Source organism: Podarcis liolepis (assembly GCF_965112155.1).
Source record: "Podarcis liolepis genome assembly, chromosome: 5".
NCBI lineage: Eukaryota > Metazoa > Chordata > Lepidosauria > Squamata > Lacertidae > Podarcis > Podarcis liolepis.
This window is the reverse complement of record NC_139556.1, coordinates 75,108,689-75,133,480: the sequence shown is the minus strand read 5'-3', so window position 1 is coordinate 75,133,480 and position 24,792 is coordinate 75,108,689. Positions and strand designations below refer to the sequence as shown.

Genomic DNA, 24,792 nt, shown 5'->3' with positions numbered 1-24,792 from the left:
TGATTGTTTCATTATGTTATTACTATTTATTCTCTGTAAGCCACTTTTGAGATTCATTTGAATGAAAATTGGCATATAAATACAATAAATCAAATCAAATCAGTCAAATGATCTCAACATATATCTGGGTATATGTTATACCCACTTTAACATGTGCCAGCAAATCAGAAATGAAGGGTTGTGCCCAACTAAAGCATACTCTGAGTAAATATGCTGAAACTAATAGACATTACTTAGATCCATTCATTTTAATAGGTCTACTATGAATGCAATTCAGTTGAATACAACTCCAAATATTGGTGTTAAAGTGAAGAGGATGGTGATATCTCAAATCAGAGTATTACTTGTCTCCACCCCACACTTTTCTAGACGCTTGGTGTCATGAACTGGCTGGACAATGGGGAGAAGGAAGAGGAGCCTGGTGAGGGTTGTAACTGGGACTGGGACACACTGGGGCAAGCTGAGGATGGGCAAGGAGAGGTTCAGGACACTTGGGCTGGCAGTAACTAAACCAAGAAGTGAGTGATTTGGAATCCCTCCGCAATATACAGGGTGAGTCCTTTAAAAGAGGCCCCGTGGATATAGAGTACACATGTTCCACGGGGCCTTTCTTAAAAGACTCATCGTGTACAACCTGCAATGCATGTGCATTTAACTTGTGCACATTCAACTTTACATGCATGGCTTTTTTTATTTTAAAAATGGGGGGGGGGCAGGTTTCTTGAAAAAAATGACTTGAGGAATCCGACCCGCCATTGAACCCAATGTGTTTTGATTATACACAATTCTGGCTTTAGGCAGGGTGCCTGGAATTAAACCCCCACATAACTGGCAGGCTTACTGTACTGTGGAGAGAGGAAAAATAAAGGAACTTTATACAATTCTCAACGCCACAGTGTGAGATAATAATAATAATTAAAAAAAAAAGTGGGAATGTTTGGACATGCTCAGAAATATAAAGGATCTGGATTTGAAAAGTTGGGATAAGAGAGGTGAGTTGTTGCCAACCAAATATCCTTCGCTCACATACTATTAAAGGTTGAGAAGAATCCTGTCCCCTACATCCCTCAGCCGGTGCCTTTCACTTATCCTGTAGGGTCAAGTTCCAATACTTAACTGCATTCTCTTCTTTGGCAATCACTCAAAGCAGAGTAAGATTGTCGTCCATAAACACAGTTTTAACAATGAGTCCGTAAGTGACTGTGGAGGCCAATTCTGGATTCACACGTCCTTCCACAGTGGGGACATTGGTTTCCAGGCGGCAGTTGATCATGGTGAGGGTTAGCGAAATGTGCCTTCCCCTTAGCACGTTTCCCCCTTGCATCCTGAGATCAAGTGTCTTCAAAGCCCATGACACTTTTGGTGAAGGTTATTCTCCAGCTGGGGTGCTCGCAGGCCAGCATTTCCCAGTTATTGGTGTTTATACTACATTTTTTTAAATTTCCCTTGAGACAGTCTTTAAACCTCTTTTGTTGACCACCAGCATTACGCTTTCCATTTTTAAGTTCGGAATAGAGTACTGTACAGTGGTACCTCGGGTTACATATGCTTCAGGTTACAGATGCTTCAGGTTACAGACTCTGCTAACCCAGAAATAGTACCTCGGGTTAAGAACTTTGCTTCAGGATGAGAACAGAAATCGTGCTCCGGCGGCGCGGCAGCAGCAGGAGGCCCCATTAGCTAAAGTGGTGCTTCAGGTTAAGAACAGTTTCAGGTTAAGAACGGACCTCCAGAACAAATTAAGTACTTAACCCGAGGTACTACTGTAGTTGCTTTGCAGAGAGAGCTTAACTGCAAGTTCCAGTTCTGATGACAGATTAGACCAGACCTTGGCTTAGGTCAAGGTGGTGCTGCAGTAGAAGCCCAGGAAGCAGCAAGGCGGCTACATGCAACCCTCTGGATAGCCTCATGTTTGCATCATCTTGATAAGCTATCGTTTGGCCTGCTTTTATCATTGGTAGCTGAGGCCCATGATATTCCAGGGCAAATGCAGTCTTGAGCACGTTCTGTGAATTATTATCTCGGAACATTTTAACAACCTGGAAAGGAGGTCCATCATGCTCAGGGTAGAAAGTTGGGGTTTGTCTTTAAAGTGGAACCCCCAGTACAGACAGGATCCATCGTTGGAGCCCTCCTTTATGCACCCAAGTGTTGCGCCAGCTCGCACCTCCTTACTCCCCCCACCAACCAGAAAAGACAAAATTACAAGATGAAAGGAGCGTAACTGTGGCTGCAACCCAGAGGCGAGACCGAGAAGCCACCGCTCCACCTGCGTCGGGCTCTGGTGCCATCAGCGTGCAAAAAAAGAGATGTCTCTCTGCTACCAGACACGTGTGGCCTTTGCCTATTGAGGATCCTAATATGGATATGGAACAACTGATTGGTTCAAAATTGGGAAAGGAGTACGACAAGGCTGTATATTGTCTCCCTGCTTATTTAACTTATATGCAGAATTCATCATGCGAAAGGCTGGGCTGGATGAATCCCTAGCCGGAATTAAGATTGCCGGAAGAAATATCAACAACCTCCGATATGCAGATGACACAAACTTGATGGCAGAAAGTGAGGAGGAAATAAAGAACCTTTTATTGAGGGTGAAAGAGGAGAGCGCAAAATATGGTCTGAAGCTCAACATAAAAAAAATCATGGCCACTGGTCGCATCACCTCCTGGCAAATAGAAGGGGAAGAAATGGAGGCAATGAGAGATTTTACTTTCTTGGGCTCCATGATCACTGCAGATGGTGACAGCAGCCACGAAATTAAAAGACACCTGCTTCTTGGGAGGAAAGTGATGGCAAACCTAGACAGCATCTTAAAAAGCAGAGACAAAGGTCCATATAGTTAAAGCCATGGTTTTCCCAGTAGTGATGTATGGAAGTGAGAGCTGGACCATAAAGAAGGCTGATCGCAGAAGAATGGATGCTTTTGAATTATGGTGCTGGAGGAGACTCTTGAGAGTCCCACGGACTGCAAGAAGAACAAACCTATCCATTCTTAAGGAAATCAGCCCTGAGTGCTCACTGGAAGGACAGATCGTGAAGCTGAGGCTCCAATACTTTGGCCACCTCATGAGAAGAGAAGACTCCCTGGGAAAAACCCTGATGTTGGGAAAGATGGAGGGCACAAGGAGAAGGGGACAACAGAGGACGAGATGGTTGGACAGTGTTCTGGAAGCTACCAGCATGAGTTTGACCAAACTGCGGGAGGCAGTGGAAGACAGGAGTGCCTGGCGTGCTCTGGTCCATGGGGTCACGAAGAGTCGGACACGACTAAACAACGAATGAACGCCTCCCTCCCCTCAACCCGCTTTTGGTCCCTGCGCGCCTGTGGGCAAAGCAACCGGCCGCCGCGCGCCAAAGCAACTCGCGCGTCACACGCCGCGCGCAGAAGCCGCCGCCGCCGCCGCCTCTTGCAGGCGACGAGCAAATCCAGTCAGCAGCGCCCAAGCGCGGCCGGGCTCCCGAGCGAAGGGTGGGCGGCGCTGGCGGAGCGAGGAGGCGGGCGGCGGGGCGGGGCCTGGAGAGGCTGGTCGCCCCCCTCCCCACCTCGCCTCTGCTGCGCTGAGGGGCCTCCGGCGGCGACTAGCGCAATAGGACGGCGGAGCTCGCCTCGCTGAGGAAGCCGGCGCCAAAGCTCGACATCTTGGTCGCGACCCAAGTTCGTAGCCGGGGCTCCCGGGGCTCCGGAGCGCTCTCCCTACCCGGCTCCCTCGCCTCTCGCCTGGGCGGCGCTTGCCCTTCGCCCCCGTCGCCCGCTGGCGGCTCGCCCCAAGCTGACACACGCCGAGCAGATGTGAGCGAGCCTGGCCAGAGCCCCGCAGCCGCTCCGCAACAGCCAGCTCGTTAGCAACAGTGTCCCGCCAGGTCCCAGCGGGAGAAATATGTGGCAGCCGGCAAGCGAGAGACTGCAGGTAAGCGAGGGGAAGCGGCTGCTGCCGCCGGTGCCGGAGGCGGCGGTTATTAGGACGGGGAAAGTGGGGGGGGGGTTTGGGGGGGTGAGACGGAGAGACTCACTCTTCTTGTCATGTGATTGCAATATTTGTGGCGAAGTGAGTAAGGGGCAGCGAAAACAACAACTTGGCGCCCTCCTCCGCCTGATCCTGCCTGGCAGATCCTTCTCTCGCAACTTTCCTCCTTCGCCAGGCGCATTCCACAACGGACTGGACGGGGCTGCGATGGGGAATCTTGACTCCAGATGTGCTCCTTTTTGCAAAAAGCGCAGATGACTTGCAGATCGTGGATTCTGGAGGCGGCGGCGGGGGGGGGGGGGGATCCGTCTCTGGCTCCGAAAGGAGCTTCTCTTGAGTGAGATGTGTAGGAAGAATCCTTCCTGACTCTTTATAAAGAGTCCTCTGCCGCAAATCGTTGAATTCCACTTCTAAAAGGTGTTTTTTTAAAAAATAAAGAAACATACTGTTAGAGTGTGTGTGTGTGTGTGTGTGGCCGGGGAAACGAGGGACTGACGTTTTGTAGGGCGCGCAAGAATTTTCATTGACATCTGCTTGCAAACGACGAGTTGATGGGATCTGGTTTGGAATATAGAAGAGTAGACTGTTATTGCTCAACCCGCTCCCTCTCCTCCCACCCCCTCGTGTTGGCTGAACGTGGTGCTTTTTTTTTTTTGTAGAGGAGTCATTAACAAAAAACGAATCGAGGTCCCTAGTGAGTGTGCGTTCGTGCGCGCGCGCGGGAGGGTGGGGGGGGGAGAGTGGTAGAGCAGGGGTGTTCTTGCTTGCAGGTCTCTCTCTCCTCCTCTCTCTTGCTCTGTCTTTTTTTCTTTTTCTGCTCTAAAATATTCTCCAGATGGTCAGCCAGAAAGACTGCCAGATAAATTTACAGAATCCCACAGACAAACTTTTTGGCAGACCGAAGCTGCATTAAATCTCAGAGTAAACTTTGAAGAAATTCTAAAGTGGCAAAACAAAACAGTATTGGAGGCCGAATGGTTTTGAAGGCACGAGTGGAAGAAAATACACTAATGCAGAATATTTATTTGTAAGGGAAGGGCCAGAGGTTGGCAGGCATGTGTAAGGACCTGTATACTGCATGGGAGACACATCCTGGTGTTTTCTTGCTGCAAGTATGATCTGTTTTACAGTGGTGGGTTTGGAGTGTGAGTTTAGAGTACATAATATTGCAGTCTTGATGATGCTGAGTTGATACGGGGACAACTTTTGAAAGTTGCTTCTGTGGTTTTACTATGATTCATCCAGCCGTAATATGAGGAGTTATTGACTTCTCCCTGCAGATATTTGGGAATAAAAGCCTGTTGTATCCCTCTGAAGATCATGCACTGGTAGTTGCAGTAACTCTTTAGTGTGCCCCCTCCCCCCGTTGAGTATTATTGCTCCTGAATGCACAATAATTAAAATCCTATTGAAGCTGTTCAGATGCTGTATGCTTTACTGAAGGTAGTATGTGCGGGTTCCAAAGCACATGTCTCTTGGAAAGCAAACGCTTCTGGCTTGCTTTCTGCGTTGTGATTTTTCCACACTAGAAATATCAGCTTTTTGTTCAGGGAATATTTGGCTATAATAACATTGGCTTAATGTTTTACATTGTCATTTTAGCAGTGTTGTTTTCTAAAATTGGGCTGTTATGTAAAACTGCTGGCAAACTAAAGAAATGAGCAATAGTTCAGCAGACTTTTATAAAAGAAGTCCATCATCTACCATTATGAAACACCCTCTTAAAATAAGGTTCTTCTGCTCTCCAAGCTGAAGTCCTCAAGCCATTTGTTTGAGCATGTAATTATCTGGAGTAGATAATAGGTATAGATCTAGGCCTGGCACCAGGATCTTAAAATGTAAAGATGCCATTATATTTTGCTGAGTTGTAGTACAACTGACTATATTTGTGTTGCTCTTCTAGATAGGTGTTATGGTTCAAGCACTCTTAAAAAAATACTGATGTTCCAAAGAATACTGTCATGTCAAAGGTATCTAACAGTTTTAAAACGGAAAATTGTACGTGTGACAATTCATGTCCTTGAAACTTCTTAAGGGATCTTGCCTTAAAACTACTTGTGAATTGCAACTTTGTATTTGCAGAACAAGAGTACAGTATTGGCCTTCCTAGATAGAAGCAAAGTACATTTCTGAATGCTTCAGTAAAACCTGTTCCTTTGAGACACTTTCATGTTAAGAGGAAAAAAACTTGAGTAAAAGAAAATACTAGTATTTCTTAAGTTGCCCCCCCCCCAAATCAGGCAAACATAGTAGAGTTTTTATGGTGCAAGTGGTATGTGTGTTTAATTGACTGGGGTCTTGGATTATTGGGATGTGTCATCTTAATCTCCTGCTGAGTACTTTGCATAGTTTCTGAAAATAGATTTAGAGAGCTACAACTCCCAGAGTTCCAATGAGCCGTGGAAGATATGAGTATGCTCTAATGTCCTCACTACAGAGAGCTGATGCTCCTCTCTCTCCCATGTCTTTGTAAGAATGCTACAAAAAAAGTTCAGAGATCCCAGCCCATCCACTCCCAGTCAAAGTGAGGGTGTTGTGGCCATTCAGCAGAGCAAAGAGCCTCCAAAGAGAGTTTCAGTACATGAAATGGACTGTTGCTTTAATGCTGTGGGAAAGACTGGGCAACATGGCCACGGTCACATTGATCCCTTTCAAAAACACTGCCTTGCTCAGGACCACATTAACATAATAAGTTTCTTCTTAAGACCTAAGTGTTCAAGGCACATAAACACATACCATTTCTCTTGGTCAATGAGCTAGGAGTATTTTTTTTTAAATATCCCCAAAGTTCATTTTTATAGTGCAGGAACACCACAGCTTGATAAACTGGAGAGTGAACATAGGAAGCTGCCCTATTTTTCACATTTTCTTCTCATCCATCTAGTTTAGTATTGTTTACACTTCCTAGGATTTTGGTCTGGGGTGTCTCCCAATCTTCCCCTTCCCTTTCTCTCCCCACTGCAGATCCTTGCCTACATCCAAGCTTTTCTAGTACAGTAGTCTTCAGCTTTTCAAACCTGTAACCAAAACTTGCATTTGTAGACCTAATTTCATTTTTCATTTTACCATATGGAATCACATTTTTGGGGGTGGGGTGGCATGCAGTTGAATTGAATTAGGCTATTGGTCTAGGTCAGGCATAGGCAAACTCAGGCCTCCAGATGTTTTGGGACTACAACTCCCATCATCCCTGACCACTGGTCCTGTTAGCTAGGGATGATGGGAGTTGTAGTCCCAAAACATCTGGAGGCCCGAGTTTGCCTATGGCTGGTCTACGTGCTGCAGTGTTCTGTAATCTAGCCTTTGCCAACATTAGTGCCTCCAGATCGTTTGAACTGCAGCTACCTGATAGGAGTTGTGATCCATAATATTTAGAGGGCACCAGTTTGGCAAAGTCTAGCTTAATCTGACTAGCACTGGCCTCCAAGGCAAAGTTCTTCCTAGCTCCTCCTTTAACTGGAGTAGGCAGAAGTTAAACCTGGAAACTTTAAATATCCTAAGCATGGTTTGCTGAATATTTTACTCAGAGTAAAATATTGAAATTAATGACTCTAACTTAGCCATGCTTATTACTTTTAGTGGGTCTGCACTGATAAAACATAGCTGAATGCCTTCCAATTTTTACAAGCCATACACTAACAATAAAAGGAAATAAGAACCGTTGATCTGGATGAACAGTCAGATTAAAATTGGCTAAATTAAATTGCTTCAAATCTATAGATGCTCTCTCATCTGAAGATGATAAAATATAGAAAAATGATGTTTTAAGGATTTTTTGTTAACAGAAAAATGGAAAAAGCTTTTTTTTTAAGAAGGTGAAAATCGTCAAATGCTTCTGCAAACCATACTCATAGTGACTGTATCTAATTTAAAGCCTACTGTTCTGAGTTGGCAGAAGTTTCCCCCCTGCCTTTCACGTACTTCACATTTTAAGATAATAAATATACATGGGAACATGAGACCCACAGAAACTAAGGCAAAACAAAGCTTGCTGTGCCCTTTCACTATATCAACTTCATAAAGTTTCTAAAACAAATACCTAGAAAGAAATATCTGAACATATTAAACACAGGTATTGGTCTCTGGCAGATATTGTGCCTTGGAGGTTATATTATTTCTGCAGCTGGAACTGAGGGATTGATTTCAAAGAAAAGAGCAGAAAATTTGGAGACTTGAACTGATGCAGTTTAGCCAAGTCCGATTTGGTCTCTCTGAATTTCAATATTTTCAGTTTACTGATCACCTCTCCTATTTTCAGACACAATTTCTTCATTCTAATACATGATAGCCTATGGACCCCTGATGCCACTGATGTAAAGGCAAAGTATACCCAACTGGGGCAGATTGACTTACTATCATCATGTCCAAAATGTGGGTTGGAGACCAGATTTTCAGAGCAAAGGAGCACATTGTTGTGGGGTGTTCATTTCTACTGTCTGCTGTTTACACCCAAATGCATACCCCACCCAGCCAGGCTATGATACTGGAAATAAGTTTGACCAAGACTGTGTATGGGGGGGGCGTTCTAAAAATTGGACCTCCTACTTCATATGCTCACACTCTAGGCCTTTGAAGACTTTGCTTCCACCACCAAGTAGAGAACTCTGAAGCCTTAAAGGACCAACCCTCTGTCCTGAGGACAGGAACTTCACCTCCATTCCACAGTCTTTTTCCTGGTGCATTACCTGCTTCTCTGGACTGTGCAGTGGGCGCCATCTGATTCTTGAGACTCGGGAGACTGTGCCTGTGACGGTCGTGAGTTCTGTCCCTATAGGCCCTGGTGGTCTGAGAGGTTCCACAAGCTATTCCTGTCCCTCAGCCCCTAGTGCAATGGTCTCCCTATCTTGTGCCCTTGCAGCCTCTTTCAAGGATCATGACATAGTTGAACAATGAGAAGGATACAGGACAACAACTGTTAGAATTCCTGCTCCATGATTGCAGTCATGGGGTTTTTGTCTTTCACATGACGGTATATGTTTTGACTCCACAGAGTGGGAAGTGACGGAGACAGGATGTTTGTGTTACTGTGTTCTGTGAAGTGGGACTATTGTCCTTTGTCCTTTTTCTCTTTGCTGTCTGATACTAGAGAGAGAGGGAGCCATGTTGCAGTGCTCCATTTGTGTTTATATGTAAATAAAGTAGATTAGCCAAAATGCTGAGTTGCTGAGGTCTGTCACGTGCATGCTGTGCAAACTCTGCAGATCCCTAAGTGTGCCGGTGTCAGGTGGCATCGGTCGCTGTGATGTTCAGGCTGAAGAAAGCTTTTGAAGCTCCCGAAGGAAAGACCAGGAGGGAGAGAACATGCCAGTCGGGCATGTGTCTCTGCCAGGGTCCTATTCGAGTGTAGGCTGAACTCCTGACACAAACCATCTTTGCAAATTATTTATAGAACTAGTTGAGATATGCATGTCCATCACTTTAAACACTCGCATTTGTGAAAAGCTCTTCATGGATGACCTCAGACAGTGACCAGTGCCAACTCAGCTGCAATATTTTTCTCTGGATTCAGTTCTCACATTCAGCTGTCAGTCATTGTAGTGGAAAAAGCAAAGTGCCGCTTCAGTTTCACTACTGCTTGGGATGCCATAATGTCTGGACAACAGTTCTAGAAACATCATAATATCCAGGGTCCATCTACACTGAACTTTGTAGTGTTGCCAGGGCACGAACCACATGGTGGCTCTGTCATTGAAAACTGAGGTATTCTGATGAGCCACAGCTCCATTTCTAACTTTGCAGCCAGCTGTGATATTGGCAGCTAGCCAGTTCCTAGTCCCAGAAGGAGTGATTGTGTTTGCAGTGCTTTGCTACAATGGTAGTGTTAAAATGGATATAAGTGCTGTAGCCTTCATTGGAACATAGTAAATATTGCATTAGAACAAATTAGTTGATGGTATATGTGTTTGTATCTTTTTTAAAATCTGGCACTTGGTTTGGAATGAGAAAATATTTTACTAGAGCAAAACAGGTGATGAAAACAATGTACAGAACAGTGTAGTAATTGTAGTATAAAATTATAGTTGCTGGAACAGTTATAGCTCAGAGAATGGGCTTCCCATAACCAGGATGGAAGCAGTGAATTTTGAAAAATAATAACAATTCAGCCCTTGCTGACTGATATAGGGGGCTTCAAATGCTTGTCTGGAATGGCAGGGACTTTTTATTTTTGAGAAAAATAATAAAGATATTATAATTGATACCGCTGCTTGAGAGTTTGCCATATTCTTGCATTAAGTTTAGACTTATTTGGATCTTGAGTGCCTAAAATGAAGTTTTTGATAACTTGGATGATTTTGTATTTGTGCATGGATGTTAAAGGTGAGGGTTTCCTTTCTCTAAGCTTGTATTTTCATCTCTCTTTTATTAATCTGTTAAAAGAAATAAACAATGTGCAGATGCCTATTAGAGGTTATCGTGTTAATATTGGTAGTATGAAGGAATACCCATTGATGGGATACAGAGACACATGCAGAAACACCCTTACTTAGAAAATACCAGTAGCTTTGCATTTAATCTTGAACTTTCGCATGTGTGAATTAGCTAACTATGGCAGTGTATGGATTGAAGTGCATTATATATTTATGGTGTGATGTCAACAGAGTAAGACAAAAGATGAAATTGAACATGTCTGCCTCTCACCCTTAATTAGATCTTAAGTCCCACACAGTTTTTCTCTCTCTTAAGGTTGCATTTGTTCTTAATTGAGATGATGTGAAGAGTGGAGGAATGTTTTGAGGAAAAACCTTTTTCTTTCTTGTGGCTCAAACATACAACTTGGATTGGGTGTGTGTGCAGTGGATTGAATAATCTTACAAAAAAGATGTTTCAGAATTTTACAGGATTCTTATTGATTTTGTTCTCAAAACATGAGTTTTTAAATGTATAGCCCTGTCTGTGTCAAAGGCCTTAGACAGATAGTATCTCACTGCTCTGGAGGTTGCATGTAATAAGACTAGTTACTCTAAATGTTAGGTTGGTTTTCATGGCTTTTGAAACAGATGGCTCCGTGTTCAAAGCTAGCAGATGTTAGAATTGTATCTGTTATTGTGGTGACAGCTTAGTGATGAGTTGTTGACATACTTGCAAAAAATACCATTGGAGAATTAACTTCATTAAGGAGGCCTCGGGACATCGCTGCTGTTCTTCTGCCGGTGAGTCTTGGGGAGGACCACCCCCCCTGCAAGCCCATTCTCCACCTTGGGCCTGGGGGCGGGCCCCATACTCCACTTCAGCATATAAGGCTCCAAGGAGGCCTCGGGACATCGCTGCTGTTCTTCTGCCAGTGAGTCTTGGGGAGGACCACCCCCCCTGCAAGCCCATTCTCCACCTTGGGCCTGGGGGCGGGCCCCATACTCCACCTCAGCATATAAGGCTCCAAGGAGGCCTCGGGACATCGCTGCTGTTCTTCTGCCAGTGAGTCTTGGGGAGGACCGCCCCCCCTGCAAGCCCATTCTCCACCTTGGGCCTGGGGGCGGGCCCCATACTCCACTTCAGCATATAAGGCTCCAAGGAGGCCTCGGGACATCGCTGCTGTTCTTCTGCCAGTGAGTCTCGGGGAGGACCGCTCCCCCTGCAAGCCCATTCTCCACCTTGGGCCTGGGGGCGGGCCCCATACTCCACCTCAGCATATAAGGCTCCAAGGAGGCCTCGGGACATCGCTGCTGCCGCTTTGCCGGTGAGTCTTGGGGAGGACCGCTCCCCCTGCAAGCCCATTCTCCACCTTGGGCCTGGGGGCGGGCCCCATACTCCACTTCAGCACACAAGGCTCCAAGGAGGCCTCGGGACATCGCTGCTGCCGCTTTGCCGGTGAGTCTTGGGGAGGACCACCCCCCCTGCAAGCCCATTCTCCACCTTGGGCCTGGGGGCGGGCCCCATACTCCACCTCAGCATATAAGGCTCCAAGGAGGCCTCGGGACATCGCTGCTGCCGCTTTGCCGGTGAGTCTTGGGGGGGACCGCTCCCCCTGCAAGCCCATTCTCCACCTTGGGCCTGGGGGCGGGCCCCATACTCCACCTCAGCACACAAGGCTCCAAGGAGGCCTCGGGACATCGCTGCTGCCGCTTTGCCGGTGAGTCTTGGGGAGGACCACCCCCCCTGCAAGCCCATTCTCCACCTTGGGCCTGGGGGCGGGCCCCATACTCCACCTCAGCATATAAGGCTCCAAGGAGGCCTCGGGACATCGCTGCTGTTGTTCTGCCAGTGAGTCTTGGGGAGGACCGCTCCCCCTGAAAGCCCATTCTCCACCTTGGGCCTGGGGGCAGCCCCCATACTCACCACCGCCACAACTCTAAGGAGACTGCTGCTGCGGCAGCAAATGTTTAAACGTTTTATATTTTTTAAAGTGTTTTAAAAGTGTTTTTACTTATTAATTTGTTGTATCACCAGAAACGGTGGTTTTTTATCCATGTATCTTTATGTTGTTTTGTTTTATTTTGGGTTGGGATGGTTGTTGAGTGGGGTGGGGATTGGTTTTGTTTTGGGGTAATTGTTTCTTTGTTTGTTTGTTTGCTTTTATATTTTGTAAATGGAGGCGAGTATGAGGCCTGGGATCCCTACTGTGGAGGGGCGAGGGAGGTATGGCGGTGGGGGCAGATGTCATAGGCGAAGGGGATCGAGATACGGATATGCTCGTACCCCTTCCAATCTGCGCCCCATCCCGAGAGACGAGGGTAGGGTGAGCAAGGATTACTCACCTCCGTCACTGGTGTTGTGCAATGCCAGGTCTATAGGCAACAAAACCGCCACCCTGCGAGATTTCATCATCTCGCAGGGGGTCGACCTGGCTTGTGTGACGGAGACCTGGGTGCGCGAAGGGGATACTGTTACCTTACGAGAGATGGCGCCCCCGGGTTTTTCCGTCCTCCACCAGTCACGGACTGTGGGCCGGGGGGGAGGGGTGGCACTATTAATCCGGGAAGATTGTTCTTTCAGGGCTCTACCACCGCCATCGATCCCCGGCATTGAATGTGTTGGCCTAGTGTGGGGCTCCGAGGTGAGCTTGGCTGTCTGGCTGGTGTACCGGCCACCTAGCGCACCAGCAGCCACCCTGTCAGGCCTGCTGGAGGCGGTGGCCGGCTGGGCCTTGGAGTTCCCTAACCTATTGGTATTGGGGGACTTCAACATCCATGCCGATGCCACTCCCTCCTCACAGGCTCTGGACCTGGTGTCTTCCATGGCGACACTAGGGCTCTCCCAGTTTGTTTCGGGCCCCACACATCAAGCAGGCCACACGCTGGATCTGATCTTTGGTGTCGGTATAGATGTGATCATGTTTCCTTCGATGAAGGTGCCATGGTCTGATCACTACGCTCTGAAAGCCAGGATTGACGTTCCACCCCCACCCTGCTTAGGTGGTGAGCCGATTTGGGCTCGCCCGCGGAGGCTGATGGACCCTGATAGATTCCGTCAAGCCTTGCGGGACCTTTCTCCCCCTGGCGACTCATTGACTGAGCTTGTTGAGGGCTGGAATACCCAGCTCCTGGCAGCCATCAATGAGATCGCACCTAAGCGCCCTCTGCGACCCTGCAGAAACCGGGCTCCCTGGTTTACTGAGGAGCTCCGGAAAATGAAGCGGGACCTCAGACGGCTAGAGCGAGTATGGCGGGGTGCCCGTGACGGAGCCTCAAGAACATCTTATAGGGTTTTTATGAAAACCTACGAGATGGCAGTGAAGGCCGCTAAGAAGTCCTACTTCTCGGCCTCCATTGCATCCGCTAGCTCTCGCCCGGCACAATTATTTAGTATAATTCGGTCTTTAACGTCCCTCGAAGGACAGCCAAATTTAAATAACAATTCGACACACAGCTGTGAGGCATTTGCGAGCTTTTTTGCGGAGAAGGTCCTGTCGCTCCGCCATGACCTCCCTGCCAATTTAGATACAATAAAGGAACTGGAGGCCCCTCGACTGTCCTCGGGTCCAGTATTGGACCACTTTGACCGGATATCCCCAGCCGATGTGGACAGACTCCTCCGAGCTGGAAAGCCCACCACTTGTCCACTCGACCCGTGCCCGTCTTGGCTGATTAGAGCGTGTCCAGACGAGGTGCGGGCCCCCCTGGGGGATATCATCAATTTGTCCCTTGGCACCGGGACATTCCCAGGGGAACTGAAGGAGGCAGTGGTGCGTCCGCTCTTAAAGAAAACATCATTAGATCCCTTAGATCTATCCAATTACCGCCCAGTTTCGAATCTTCCATTCCTGGGTAAGGTGATTGAGAGAGCGGTTGCTGAACAGCTTGGTAGGTTTCTGGATGAAACATCGGCTCTGGATCCATTCCAGTCCGGCTTCCGCGCTGGTCATGGGACCGAGACGGCTCTGGTCGCCCTAACAGATGATCTTCGTAGACAGCTGAATCGAGGCGGGTCGGGGCTGCTGATTCTTCTAGATCTGTCAGCAGCTTTCGACATGGTCGATCACGAACTTCTGGACCACCGCCTCGCCGACGTGGGGGTCCAGGGCACAGTCCTTCAATGGCTGCGCTCGTTTCTCTCTGGTCGGGGACAGAGGGTGGCGCTTGGGGGGGAACTGTCATCCCGCCACTCCTTGGTGTGTGGAGTGCCTCAGGGTGCGATTCTCTCCCCGATGCTTTTTAACATCTTTATGCGCCCCCTCGCCCAGCTTGTCCGGAGTTTTGGGCTGGGCTGCCATCAGTATGCTGATGACACCCAACTCTATCTGTTGATGGATGGCCATCCTGACTCGGCCCCAGACACACTGATCAGATGCTTGGAAGCTGTGGCTGGATGGTTACGTGGGAGCCGGTTGAAGTTAAATCCTTCGAAGACAGAGGTCCTCTGGCTGGGACGGGATGATATGGGATTGAGGGGGCAACTCCCATCTCTTGCGGGGGTGCAATTAGTGCCAGCACCGTCCGTTAAGAGTTTGGGTGTAATCTTCGATACCTCCCTCTCCATGGAGGCGCAGATTGCAGCTATAACAAAGGCGGCATTTTTTCATCTCCGCCAAGCTAAGCAGTTGGCTCCTTACCTCTCTCGCCCTGACCTAGCCACTGTGATCCACGCGACGGTCACCTCCAGACTGGATTATTGTAACTCGCTCTACGTGGGGCTGCCCTTGAGACTGACCCAGAAACTCCAGCGGGTGCAGAATGCCGCAGCAAGACTCCTTACGGGGTCTTCGCTGCGGGATCACATTCATCCGGTGCTATACCAGCTGCACTGGCTCCCGGTGGAGTACAGGATCAGGTTTAAGGTGCTGGTTTTAACCTTCAAAGCCCTACACGGCCTAGGACCCTCGTATCTACGGGACCGCCTCTCCTGGTATGCCCCACAGAGGAACTTACGGTCCTCAAACAAAAACATCTTGAAGGTCCCAGGCCACAGAGAGGTTAGGCTGGCCTCAACTAGAGCCAGGGCTTTTTCGGCTGCGGCTCCAACCTGGTGGAACGCTCTGTCACAAGAGACAAGGGCCCTGCAGGACTTGACATCTTTCCGCAGGGCCTGCAAGACAGAGCTGTTCCACCAGGCCTTTGGTTAGGGCACAGCCTGACTCCCTCCTTTGGCAATCTTTACAATACTTTAGTTTATGGTTGCCATCCATTTTGATTTTAATTAATTCTTATGATGTTTTATAATGTTGCACTATTTTAGTGTTGTTAGCCGCCCTGAGCCCGGCTTCGGCTGGGGAGGGCGGGATATAAATAAAATTTATTATTATTATTATTATTATTATTATTCATTACTAAGCTATGTTTTCTGTGTCTCTCAGCACTACATTACATTTGATGATAAATAAGCAATACTTACTAATCTTCTCAGGTAAAATGGGATTTGTATGATACAATCCTCTATTTACTGCAGAACACCCTAATTGGCTTCAAGAGGATTATTTCAGAGTTACTTATCGGATCCACCCAGCCATGGCAAAACTGTCATCTGAAATCAATTAACTGCATACTGATCTTCAGATTTTGCTCATCCAATGCAAATTCATCAGTATTATTAATGTGAGAAGTCTGTCACAAGCACATATAAAATTCGTTTCTGCCCTTCTCTGGGCACAGGCAATCCATGTTCTTAACATTCATTTTACATGTTTTTATATAGCATCTTAGACAATACCTACAATTTAAAACCATTATATTTAAAGCACATTATAATGAATTAGAATGCAGCCATACATTTTAAAGGTGGCAAACCTGTGGTCTCCACATCATTTATTCCTGCATTGCAGGGGGTTGTCAACCGGGTCCCTACCGCCCACTAGTGGGCATTTCAGGATTCTAGGTGGGCGGTAGGGGGTTCTACGGCACAAGCTGAATCCTCCTTCCATCGAGCACTGGTGGGCAATAAGGAAGTTTTACCATCAAGAAAGATGCATTAGTGGGTGGTAGGTATAAAAAGGTTGACTACCCCTGGACTAGATGATCCTCAGGCTCCCTTCCAAGTCTACAGTTCTGTGATTTACCATCTTTCCCATTAGACTCGCTTGTTACCATTCCACTGAGAAAGATATGTTTGTATCTAAATTTCCATTTCCAAGCTATCTTCTAAGACCACAAGTAGATCAGACCAACATCTATCCAATCCAGCACCCTGTTTTCTACAGTGGCCAATTAGATACCTAGAGGAAGCTCACACACAGGACATGAACACAGTAGCTCTCTCCTGCTGTTATTCCACAGCAACTGGCATTCAGAGTCATACTTCCACTGAACCTGGAGTTACTATGCAATCATCATGCTAGATGTTGTTGTTTAGTTGTTTAGTCGTGTCCGACTCTTCGTGACCCCATGGACCAGAGCACGCCAGGCACTCCTGTCTTCCACTGCCTCCCGCAGTTTGGTCAAACTCATGCTGCGCATGAGAACACTGTCCAACCATCTCGTCCTCTGTCGTCCCCTTCTCCTTGTGCCCTCCATCTTTCCCAACATCAGGGTCTTTTCCAGGGAGTCTTCTCTTCTCATGAGGTGGCCAAAGTATTGGAGCCTCAGCTTCACGATCTGTCCTCCCAGTGAGCACTCAGGGCTGATTTCCTTAAGAATGGATAGGTTTGATCTTCTTGCAGTCCATGGGACTCTCAAGAGTCTCCTCCAGCACCATAATTCAAAAGCATCAATTCTTTGGTGATCAGCCTTCTTTATGGTCCAGCTACTGGGAAAACCATAGCTTTAACTATACGGACCTTTGTTGGCGAGGTGATGTCTTTGCTTTTTAAGATGCTGTCTAGGTTCGTCATAGTCTGATAAACTTTATCCAACATGACTTTGCCATAATTCAACTTTTAAATTCAACTGAATTCATTGCCATTACCACATTTTGTGGTAGAAAATTTAATAGTTTTAACTTTGCTTCCTTCTTGCTGCCCTGAATTCCCCACCATTTAGTTTCATTGGAGGACTCTGAATTCTATTACTATGGAAAGGGGGAGAACAGATTCCCTGTATTCACTTTCTCTACACCATGTATTATTTTGTATACCCAGGCTCAGTTCTACCATTAGGTAGAAAGAGACAGTCCCCTTGGGGTTAGGGTTGCTATAGTCCCCAAAGTGAAAAAATCCAGACAGAGTTCTTGAGCTTTTTGGGGGAACACCCCCCCAAAAGATTGGAGGCTCTTCCTGGGTTTTGTAAAGGATTTTTAAATAAAAGCAAAACCCCGCCCTACCCAGACATTTTGCCGATTCAGCAACAATGAACCCGGACGCCACTTTTGCAGCCTGATTACCGGATGTGTCCAGGAAAACTTGGTCTTACGGCAGCCCTACCTTGGGTAGCAGTTGCTGTGAGACAAGGAGCAGCAGCAGAATACTGGAGGACAGCACTGTGTGTGCGGTGTGACCTGCCTTTCCCACTCTGAGCCAACTCTTGTCCTCAGGTGTGTTGGAGGATGCTGTTCAGTAACCAGTGTTGAAGTAAGATTCAAGTACCAGTTCTGTGGAATCCCAAGTGTTGACTTGGAGTAGTTGGAGATTTTGGTCTTGCTTTAGGTAGCAGCATGTCTTGCGTTGGCCCTATATACCTCTCAGTCACATCACCTTTTTGTCTAAATCAAAGGTAAAGGTACCCCTGACTGTTAGGTCCAGTCGTGGACCACTCTGGGGTTGCGCGCTCATCTCGCTCTATAGGCCGAGGGAGCCGGCGTTTCTCCGCAGACAGCTTCCGGGTCATGTGGCCAGCATGACTAAGCCACTTCTGGCGAACCAGAGCAGTGCATGGAAACACCGTTTACCTTCCCTCCGGAGCGGTACCTATTTATCTACTTGCACTTTGACGTGCTTTCGAACTGCTAGGTTGGCAGGAGCTGGGACCGAACAACGGGAGCTCACCCCACCACGGGGATTCGAACCGCCGACCTTCTGATCAGCAAGCCCTAGGCTCTGTGGTTTAGACCACAGCGCCACCCACGTCCCATTGTCTAAATTAAGAGGTTCCAAATGTTGTAGCCTTTCTTCACAGGGGAGTTCCTTCAGCAACCTAATCATGTTGTTTGCCTTTTCCTCACCTTTTAGAGCTCTGCAATACACTTTTTTGAGGTGCAGTGACTTGCACTGTACAGTTTCCTTTCTTTCTTTTGGATAAAGTTTTATTAACGCTTTTCACAATACAGTCTACACAAAGAATAGTAAAAAGAAAGGAAAGGAAAAAGAGAGAAGAGAGAATAATTCAGAATCCTCTCTCACAAGTCTTAACTTTTGTCCCATACATAGAAAGGTTTGTCCTCCCAGTTTTCACCTGAAAGCACCCCAGGCTTCTCCCAGCCTCTCACACGGATAGATCTCCACTTCCCGGTCTCTCACACAGGGTTCAGACTGAGAACTGTACACAGTTTCCGAAGAGAAGTTGAATCTTGACAATTTCTTCTGGACGCTTTCTTAATGACCCCTAACATGGAATGCACCTTCGTTACTGATACTGCAATGAAAACTTAAGTGTTGCTACAATTTGTAGCTAAAAGATGAAAGCAAATAGCTCTTTAACATCGATTTTTGTGTGTGGGACGTGAGGGAAGTTGATTCTTTGTTTGACTACTCTCACAAGTTCAAAGGACTTTATTTCCTAGACTGTTCTTGCTATTTGAGTTAGTATTGGGTTAGGAAACTTGAAAACAAAGCTCTGTGAATTCAGAGCAGCTCATCTGGCACCACTTAGGTTTGGGCAGTTCCCTTTTTCTGTGTTGTTTATACTTTGCAGAAAATGAACAGCTCTGCAAAAGTGCTAAATTTGGGAAATGCTGTGTGACCAAAGAAAATGAAAGTCTGTGGGTCCTTTGTAGAAAGATTTTTGAGAAGCAGATCTTAAGAGATTCATTTAAAGCATATTGCCTTATGAAGTTAACAGTTCATCTAATGATTTAAATCAATGGTTTCTTTGAAAGTAGCTAATTAAAGTTCTGAATAATTTATTGTCTAAGGCTGCAAGCTTTCACATGGGAGTAGACCTTTCTCTAAGTTGTAGGCATGGAGAGACTTGGACTGTCAGTTTGTAGCAGTTTAAAGTTTTGGTTTGTTTATTTGAATATCGAATGGCAAATACTTTGAAACCATAGGAACAATTTGGTTGCAATATCTAAGTATTTTTAAGAGTTACCACAGTACTTCGTGTAAAGAGGAACTGCTAAACAATTCTCTGTGCTTTTGTATAAAGGTAGGATGTTGATTTCCACCTGGGCTCAGTGTTTGAAAGAGCCAGCTTGTAAAAGTTCACAATTACCTTACATGCAGCAAATACAACAGAATCATAGTACCCTAAAGACTAGCAATTTTATCCCTCAAGCTTCTGTGTGCAAGAACTTGCTTCACTTGATGCATGGATAAAGTCTTCTGCAGCTTGATCCCAAATGCCTTTCCTTGTGTTGTCACCATTGTCCTTCTTTGAGTTCCCAGTTCCACACCATATCTGATCATGGTGAGAAGCTAGGCTTTTGATAAGTTTTTTAAAGGCCCTGAGGACTTTGGTTCTTCTTCTGTATTGTCTCTCAGGAGGTGGTGCAAAACACATCTTTTCTGTTTGGTCTTTAGTTCTGGCTATTTTTTTCTTTTTATTGGTGCTATTCCTTCTGGGCTTTCCCCCCTTAGATTTGTTCAGTTTGGTTCATTGTATATTGCCTTAAGTGCTAGAAAGGCAGCTAACAAATGCTGATGACAAAGATTTGGACAGTTGAATGAAGAATATAAATAGAACCAACCAACTTCTGTCTCATTCTTGAGTTATCTTCCACCAGCTCTTTAAATTGAGTTGGTAACTGATCATTCCTCCTGTGGGCAATTTGTGGGCTCTTACTCTAGTTATCTTATGCAGGCTTTTATTTTCTATCCAGAATTTGATAATGCTCAAACTGAATTCCTTTAAGCACTTCTTTAGCCTACTTTAAACATACATTTCAAAATAACTTTGAGTATTTAATCTGGTAATTACTAGTTGGCATTGCATGTCTGCCAGTGGTTATACCTCTTTAATCTTCATAAGTGTGGTCCTTGCAAGCCTAGTCCTATGTACAAAGAAAAGAACAAGGATTGAGCAACTCTGTTAACACCCTCATTTTCCTTTCAGTAAACAGACTCATTCTGTAATTGTGGATTGTAAAGAATTGTGATATCTTTGCATCTTTGCAAATTGTGCATCTTTGCCTTCACACATACGGACACAGGGCTATCTTGCTTTCTTCATTTCTCTATAGTATCTGGTTTATATGAAGAAGGTAGGAGGAAAGCTTGTATTCTTTCCCCCCTTTCTCAGACAATAGTTTCTCATTCCTAGAATATTTGTTTGTATGCCAGTTTTCATTAGCTCTTAAAGCCCTAATTGAGCTTCACATAGAATCGTAGAATTGTAAGGTTGAAAGGGACACTGAGGGTCATGTAGTCCACTGCGCTGCAATGCACTGAATTCAGAAAGAGGTCATTTGAAGTCAGTGCTGCAATTGTGTGTGAAATAATGGTGTTTGTTAATTTAGAAGTCCTTGACTTCTTTTTGTGGAGAATGTCTTCAGTGATACATTGCCTTTCATTTTTTATATATATAAAAAAGTCATGTGTGGCCTTGAGATTAATTATCTGAATCTGTTAAAGTTTTCTAATAAATGTGGTTTTTATTTTGAAAGAAAAGAATATTTTGTGAGGGTTTTTGGCATGTTTATTGATGGAATGGGGACGCGGGTGGCGCTGTGGGTAAAACCTCAGTGCCTAGGACTTGCTGATCATATGGGCGGCGGTTCGAATCCCCACGGCGGGGTGAGCTCCCATCGTTCGGTCCCAGCTCCTGCCCACCTACCAGTTCGAAAGCACTCTTAAGTGCAAGTAGATAAACAGGTACCGCTTTATAGCGGGAAGGTAAACAGTGTTTCCGTGTGCTGCGCTGGTGCTGGCTCGCCAGCTGCAGCTTCGTCACGCTCGCCACGTGACCCGGAAGTGTCTTCGGACGGCGCCGGCTCACGACCTCTAGAGCGAGATGAGCACGCAACTCTAGAGTCGGACACGACTGGCCTGTACGGGCAGGGGTACCTTTACCTTTACCTATTGATGGAATGCCAGTTTCAGATGTTGAGTGGCATTCTCTATAAAACTAACCAATTTTTATGATGATGTTGAACTTGTCTCTATGCATGAGAAGATGTGCATCCAGAGAATATTATATTCCATTTTATAATTGAAATGTTGGCCCTCAATTATCACGGTTCCAGCCTTGACCTCAAGATATAGCTGAGTTGATGCTGCTGCAGCCGTGGTTGGGGGATGACCTGGCTTCCTGATACTAAGCCCTAGGACTGGTGTTTAGGAGCCAGTAGAACCTAAGCCCAGACTTTTATGGATGCCCTTCCCTAAGTCCAAGTCACTTGATGGGTCAAATACCTCCTTCACACCCTACCCAACAGCATGGGAAGCCTTCTAATGGAAAAGTGCTTTATTTAAGGCCAAGAGCTTGGCACTCATAAGAGTTAGCATTTTTTATACAAGAGGGTGGAGCTTGAGTTGATAGGATAGAAGGATTCACAGGGTCCTGGCTACCTCTAGCCTTTCTCAGAGCAAGTTGTTCACTTGGAGCTTTCCATGGTACTGCAACTGTCAGGCTGTCTTTCTTTGCAAGTGTCTGCATCAGATGGTTCAGACCATCTACAGTGTGAATGGCTGAGAGGTTTCACTGTAAATAGTTTCTCTTGTTTAGTCTTTTCGGCTTTTTTATAACTGAGATTCAGCAAGGGCTCTTTAATCTTAGCATTAAACATGACATTTCCAAATATCAGAAGGTCATCTCCGTTCCTTTCCTTCTCCCTTCCAACGGGCAAAGGAATAACATGGAAGCAGTCAATGGACATTTTGAAATGCTTGCTGCTATACAGCTTGATCATGTTGACATATTATCCAGTATTTTATAGGATTAAAACAGGTACACATGCTGGTTGTCTTAAAAGGCTCAAGCAAGCAGCATTTATTAAGTAATTTTGAAAAGTTAAACACAGAAAAATAGTACCTGGAAATTATACCTGTTTTTTTAAAAAATTCAAACCAGTATCCTATAATTTTTTAGTCTATCATTTAGTCTTTAGCTCCAAAAAAAGGCACAGTGCTTGCCTCTCCCTCCTTTTTTCCCTTCCCTCCCTCCCTCTCAAATGTCCAAAACTTGGATCTTAGGTTTCTCTGAGTACTTACCTATCTCTACTGTCTTTGTTACATTATAAAAACAACTCATCTACTTTGACGGGTTAATATAAATAACAGTAAATATACACAGATAGCTGCTAGCAGTTCCAGAATTTCAAAACTTGGGCTATACTACAAGATTATTGTTGGATCTAGTACTTAAGCAATAATATAGTGTACCAGCCAAATGTATTTGTCAGATGATGAGCTCCAGAAGTAGATACATTTCATAGATAGAGGTACATAGTTTAAATATACAAACATTTGGATAGTGTGTAACTCTTGCTCAGCTCCGTCCTCAACAATAAATGGGGTGGGAGTGGCCATAGATGATGTCTTTTTTTAAAAAAGTCTTTTCAATTATCAGGTACTGGCCTGATTTTACAGAAGTGAGTATAATTAACCTTTGATTTCCATAGACAGGCACACAGGTGAGTGGTGGCAGTCCCCAGGGTTTAAGACAGGGGTCTTTCCCAGCCTTGTCTGGAGATCCAGGGACTGAACCCGGGATGTTTTGCATGCAAATATGTGCTCTACCACTGTTCTGTGCTCTTTTTCTAGATTCATGCCAGTTCCTACTATAGGTGTGGAAACTTGCTGTATCTTGTAGGGTGTTGCTTCTGTAAAAAGTCTTGTTCTGTACTGACTCTTGAACTGTTTCCTATGTTGTCAGGGTCTGGGGGAATCAACAACGGCTGTACAATTTTCTTTTTCTTACCAAGTTACTGGGATACAGGCGTAATTAAGGGGTTGTTAGCTTTGCTGTTGGTCACGATCTTGTCAAGTGTTAAATATAGGTTGTTCATACCGGAATGCTTGTTTACGTCATAATTTTCATTTTTGAAAAACAGTTTAACTCATAGGGATAGTGTATTCAGTCATGGGGGAAATACTTGTTTCTCTAGGAAGACCCACCAAATTGTTGAAAAAAACTACTGGGATCTTGAAGAAGCCTGAGCTATTCCTAGAGTGGCCTTATAGTACATCTGTTTCTTCATCAGTCCTCCAAGAAAGTTGGAGTGCTGCCCATTCCACCAGGAGTTCTTCACCATTGTTTGCTGAAACTGAGTTGGAAACTTATTCCCAAATGAAAATGGGTCTTTTTGCTACTCAAGCTGGCAAAATAGTTTGCAGATTTGGGATGCTGGTCTATAGGGAACTAGTGGAGTCAAACATCTGATGAAAATTGAGGAAATGACCAATGGACATTACATTAAATACACCAAGGACTGCAATCCTGTGCAGTTAGTTGCAAGTAGGTTCGATTGAATGGACTGGGCCTTATTTTTAAGTAATTCTACATTTAATGTTGGAATGTCTGTGCATTATATTCTTGGTATAGCATCAGAGGCCTTCCTTGCAGAAAGTTTGGCTGAGAGGACGTGGTTGCATTACTGAATAAACAAAGTTATGTTGTCAGGTAAGGATGTAATAGAGAATTTTATATTTGATAAGACAGCTTGCTTACATCAAGCTTCAGCTTAAGTGGGTGTATTGTGTGTGCATGCATGTGTGCACCATAGGCAATAAAAGACAAGGTATCTCCAACTTTTCTTGCTCTAGAGTTTCTTCTGTTTGTCTGGAGAGTAATAGACTGACCTTTTGTTTCTCTGTTATGGTTTGAGGCTTTTGGCATATCTGAAGCTTTCCAAGATAAACTAAGCGAGTGTGGTTTGGCATTGGAAAAGCTTATGTTGAATGAAACTAAAGTTTCGGCAGCAATTACTGACTGAATTAAAATGTTATCAACTGAGTTATGGATGTGGTTGTGGGATAAACCCTGGCCTCTTGTATATGAATAGTTCAAATGTTAATGTTGGTTTTGCTAGAAGATTACACAAACTTAAGAGTTATTCATTGTGTTAAAAAGTACTGAAATAGGTTAAAATAGGTGACCAATCCTTTCACATCACACAATATGGATACATTTTCCAAGGGAAAATGCATATAAAATATTTCAGAAAAGGAGCTTACACTAGTTTCTCCACTCTTCTCTTGTGATGTTCAGATTCCCTGGAGTCCCTGCTGGAATATGCACATGCCTATCTGAAGAATGGAATATATTATAATAGTATGTACTACATGCTGGTCTTGCATATTGTCATTGCTTGTCAATATATTATATGGTAACTAGATATGTGGTTCCCGTTACAGATAGGTAGCCGTGTTGGTCTGCCATAATCAAAATAAAAAAATTCCTTCCAGTAGCACCTTAAAGACCAACTA

The 24,792-nt window shown here is 45.3% G+C and overlaps 1 protein-coding gene across 1 annotated transcript in view; it reads left to right on the top strand.

The window, feature by feature from the left end:
- Window positions 1–3,505: 3,505 nt before the first annotated feature.
- Window positions 3,506–24,792, top strand: part of PID1 (phosphotyrosine interaction domain containing 1) — a 92,577-nt gene continuing 71,290 nt past the window's right edge. Inside the window, exon 1 of the mRNA XM_083503729.1 lies at window positions 3,506–3,911. Within this exon, the coding sequence (XP_083359855.1) occupies window positions 3,882–3,911 (30 nt within the window). The 5' untranslated portion in view covers window positions 3,506–3,881. The remainder of the gene's footprint in view (window positions 3,912–24,792) is intronic.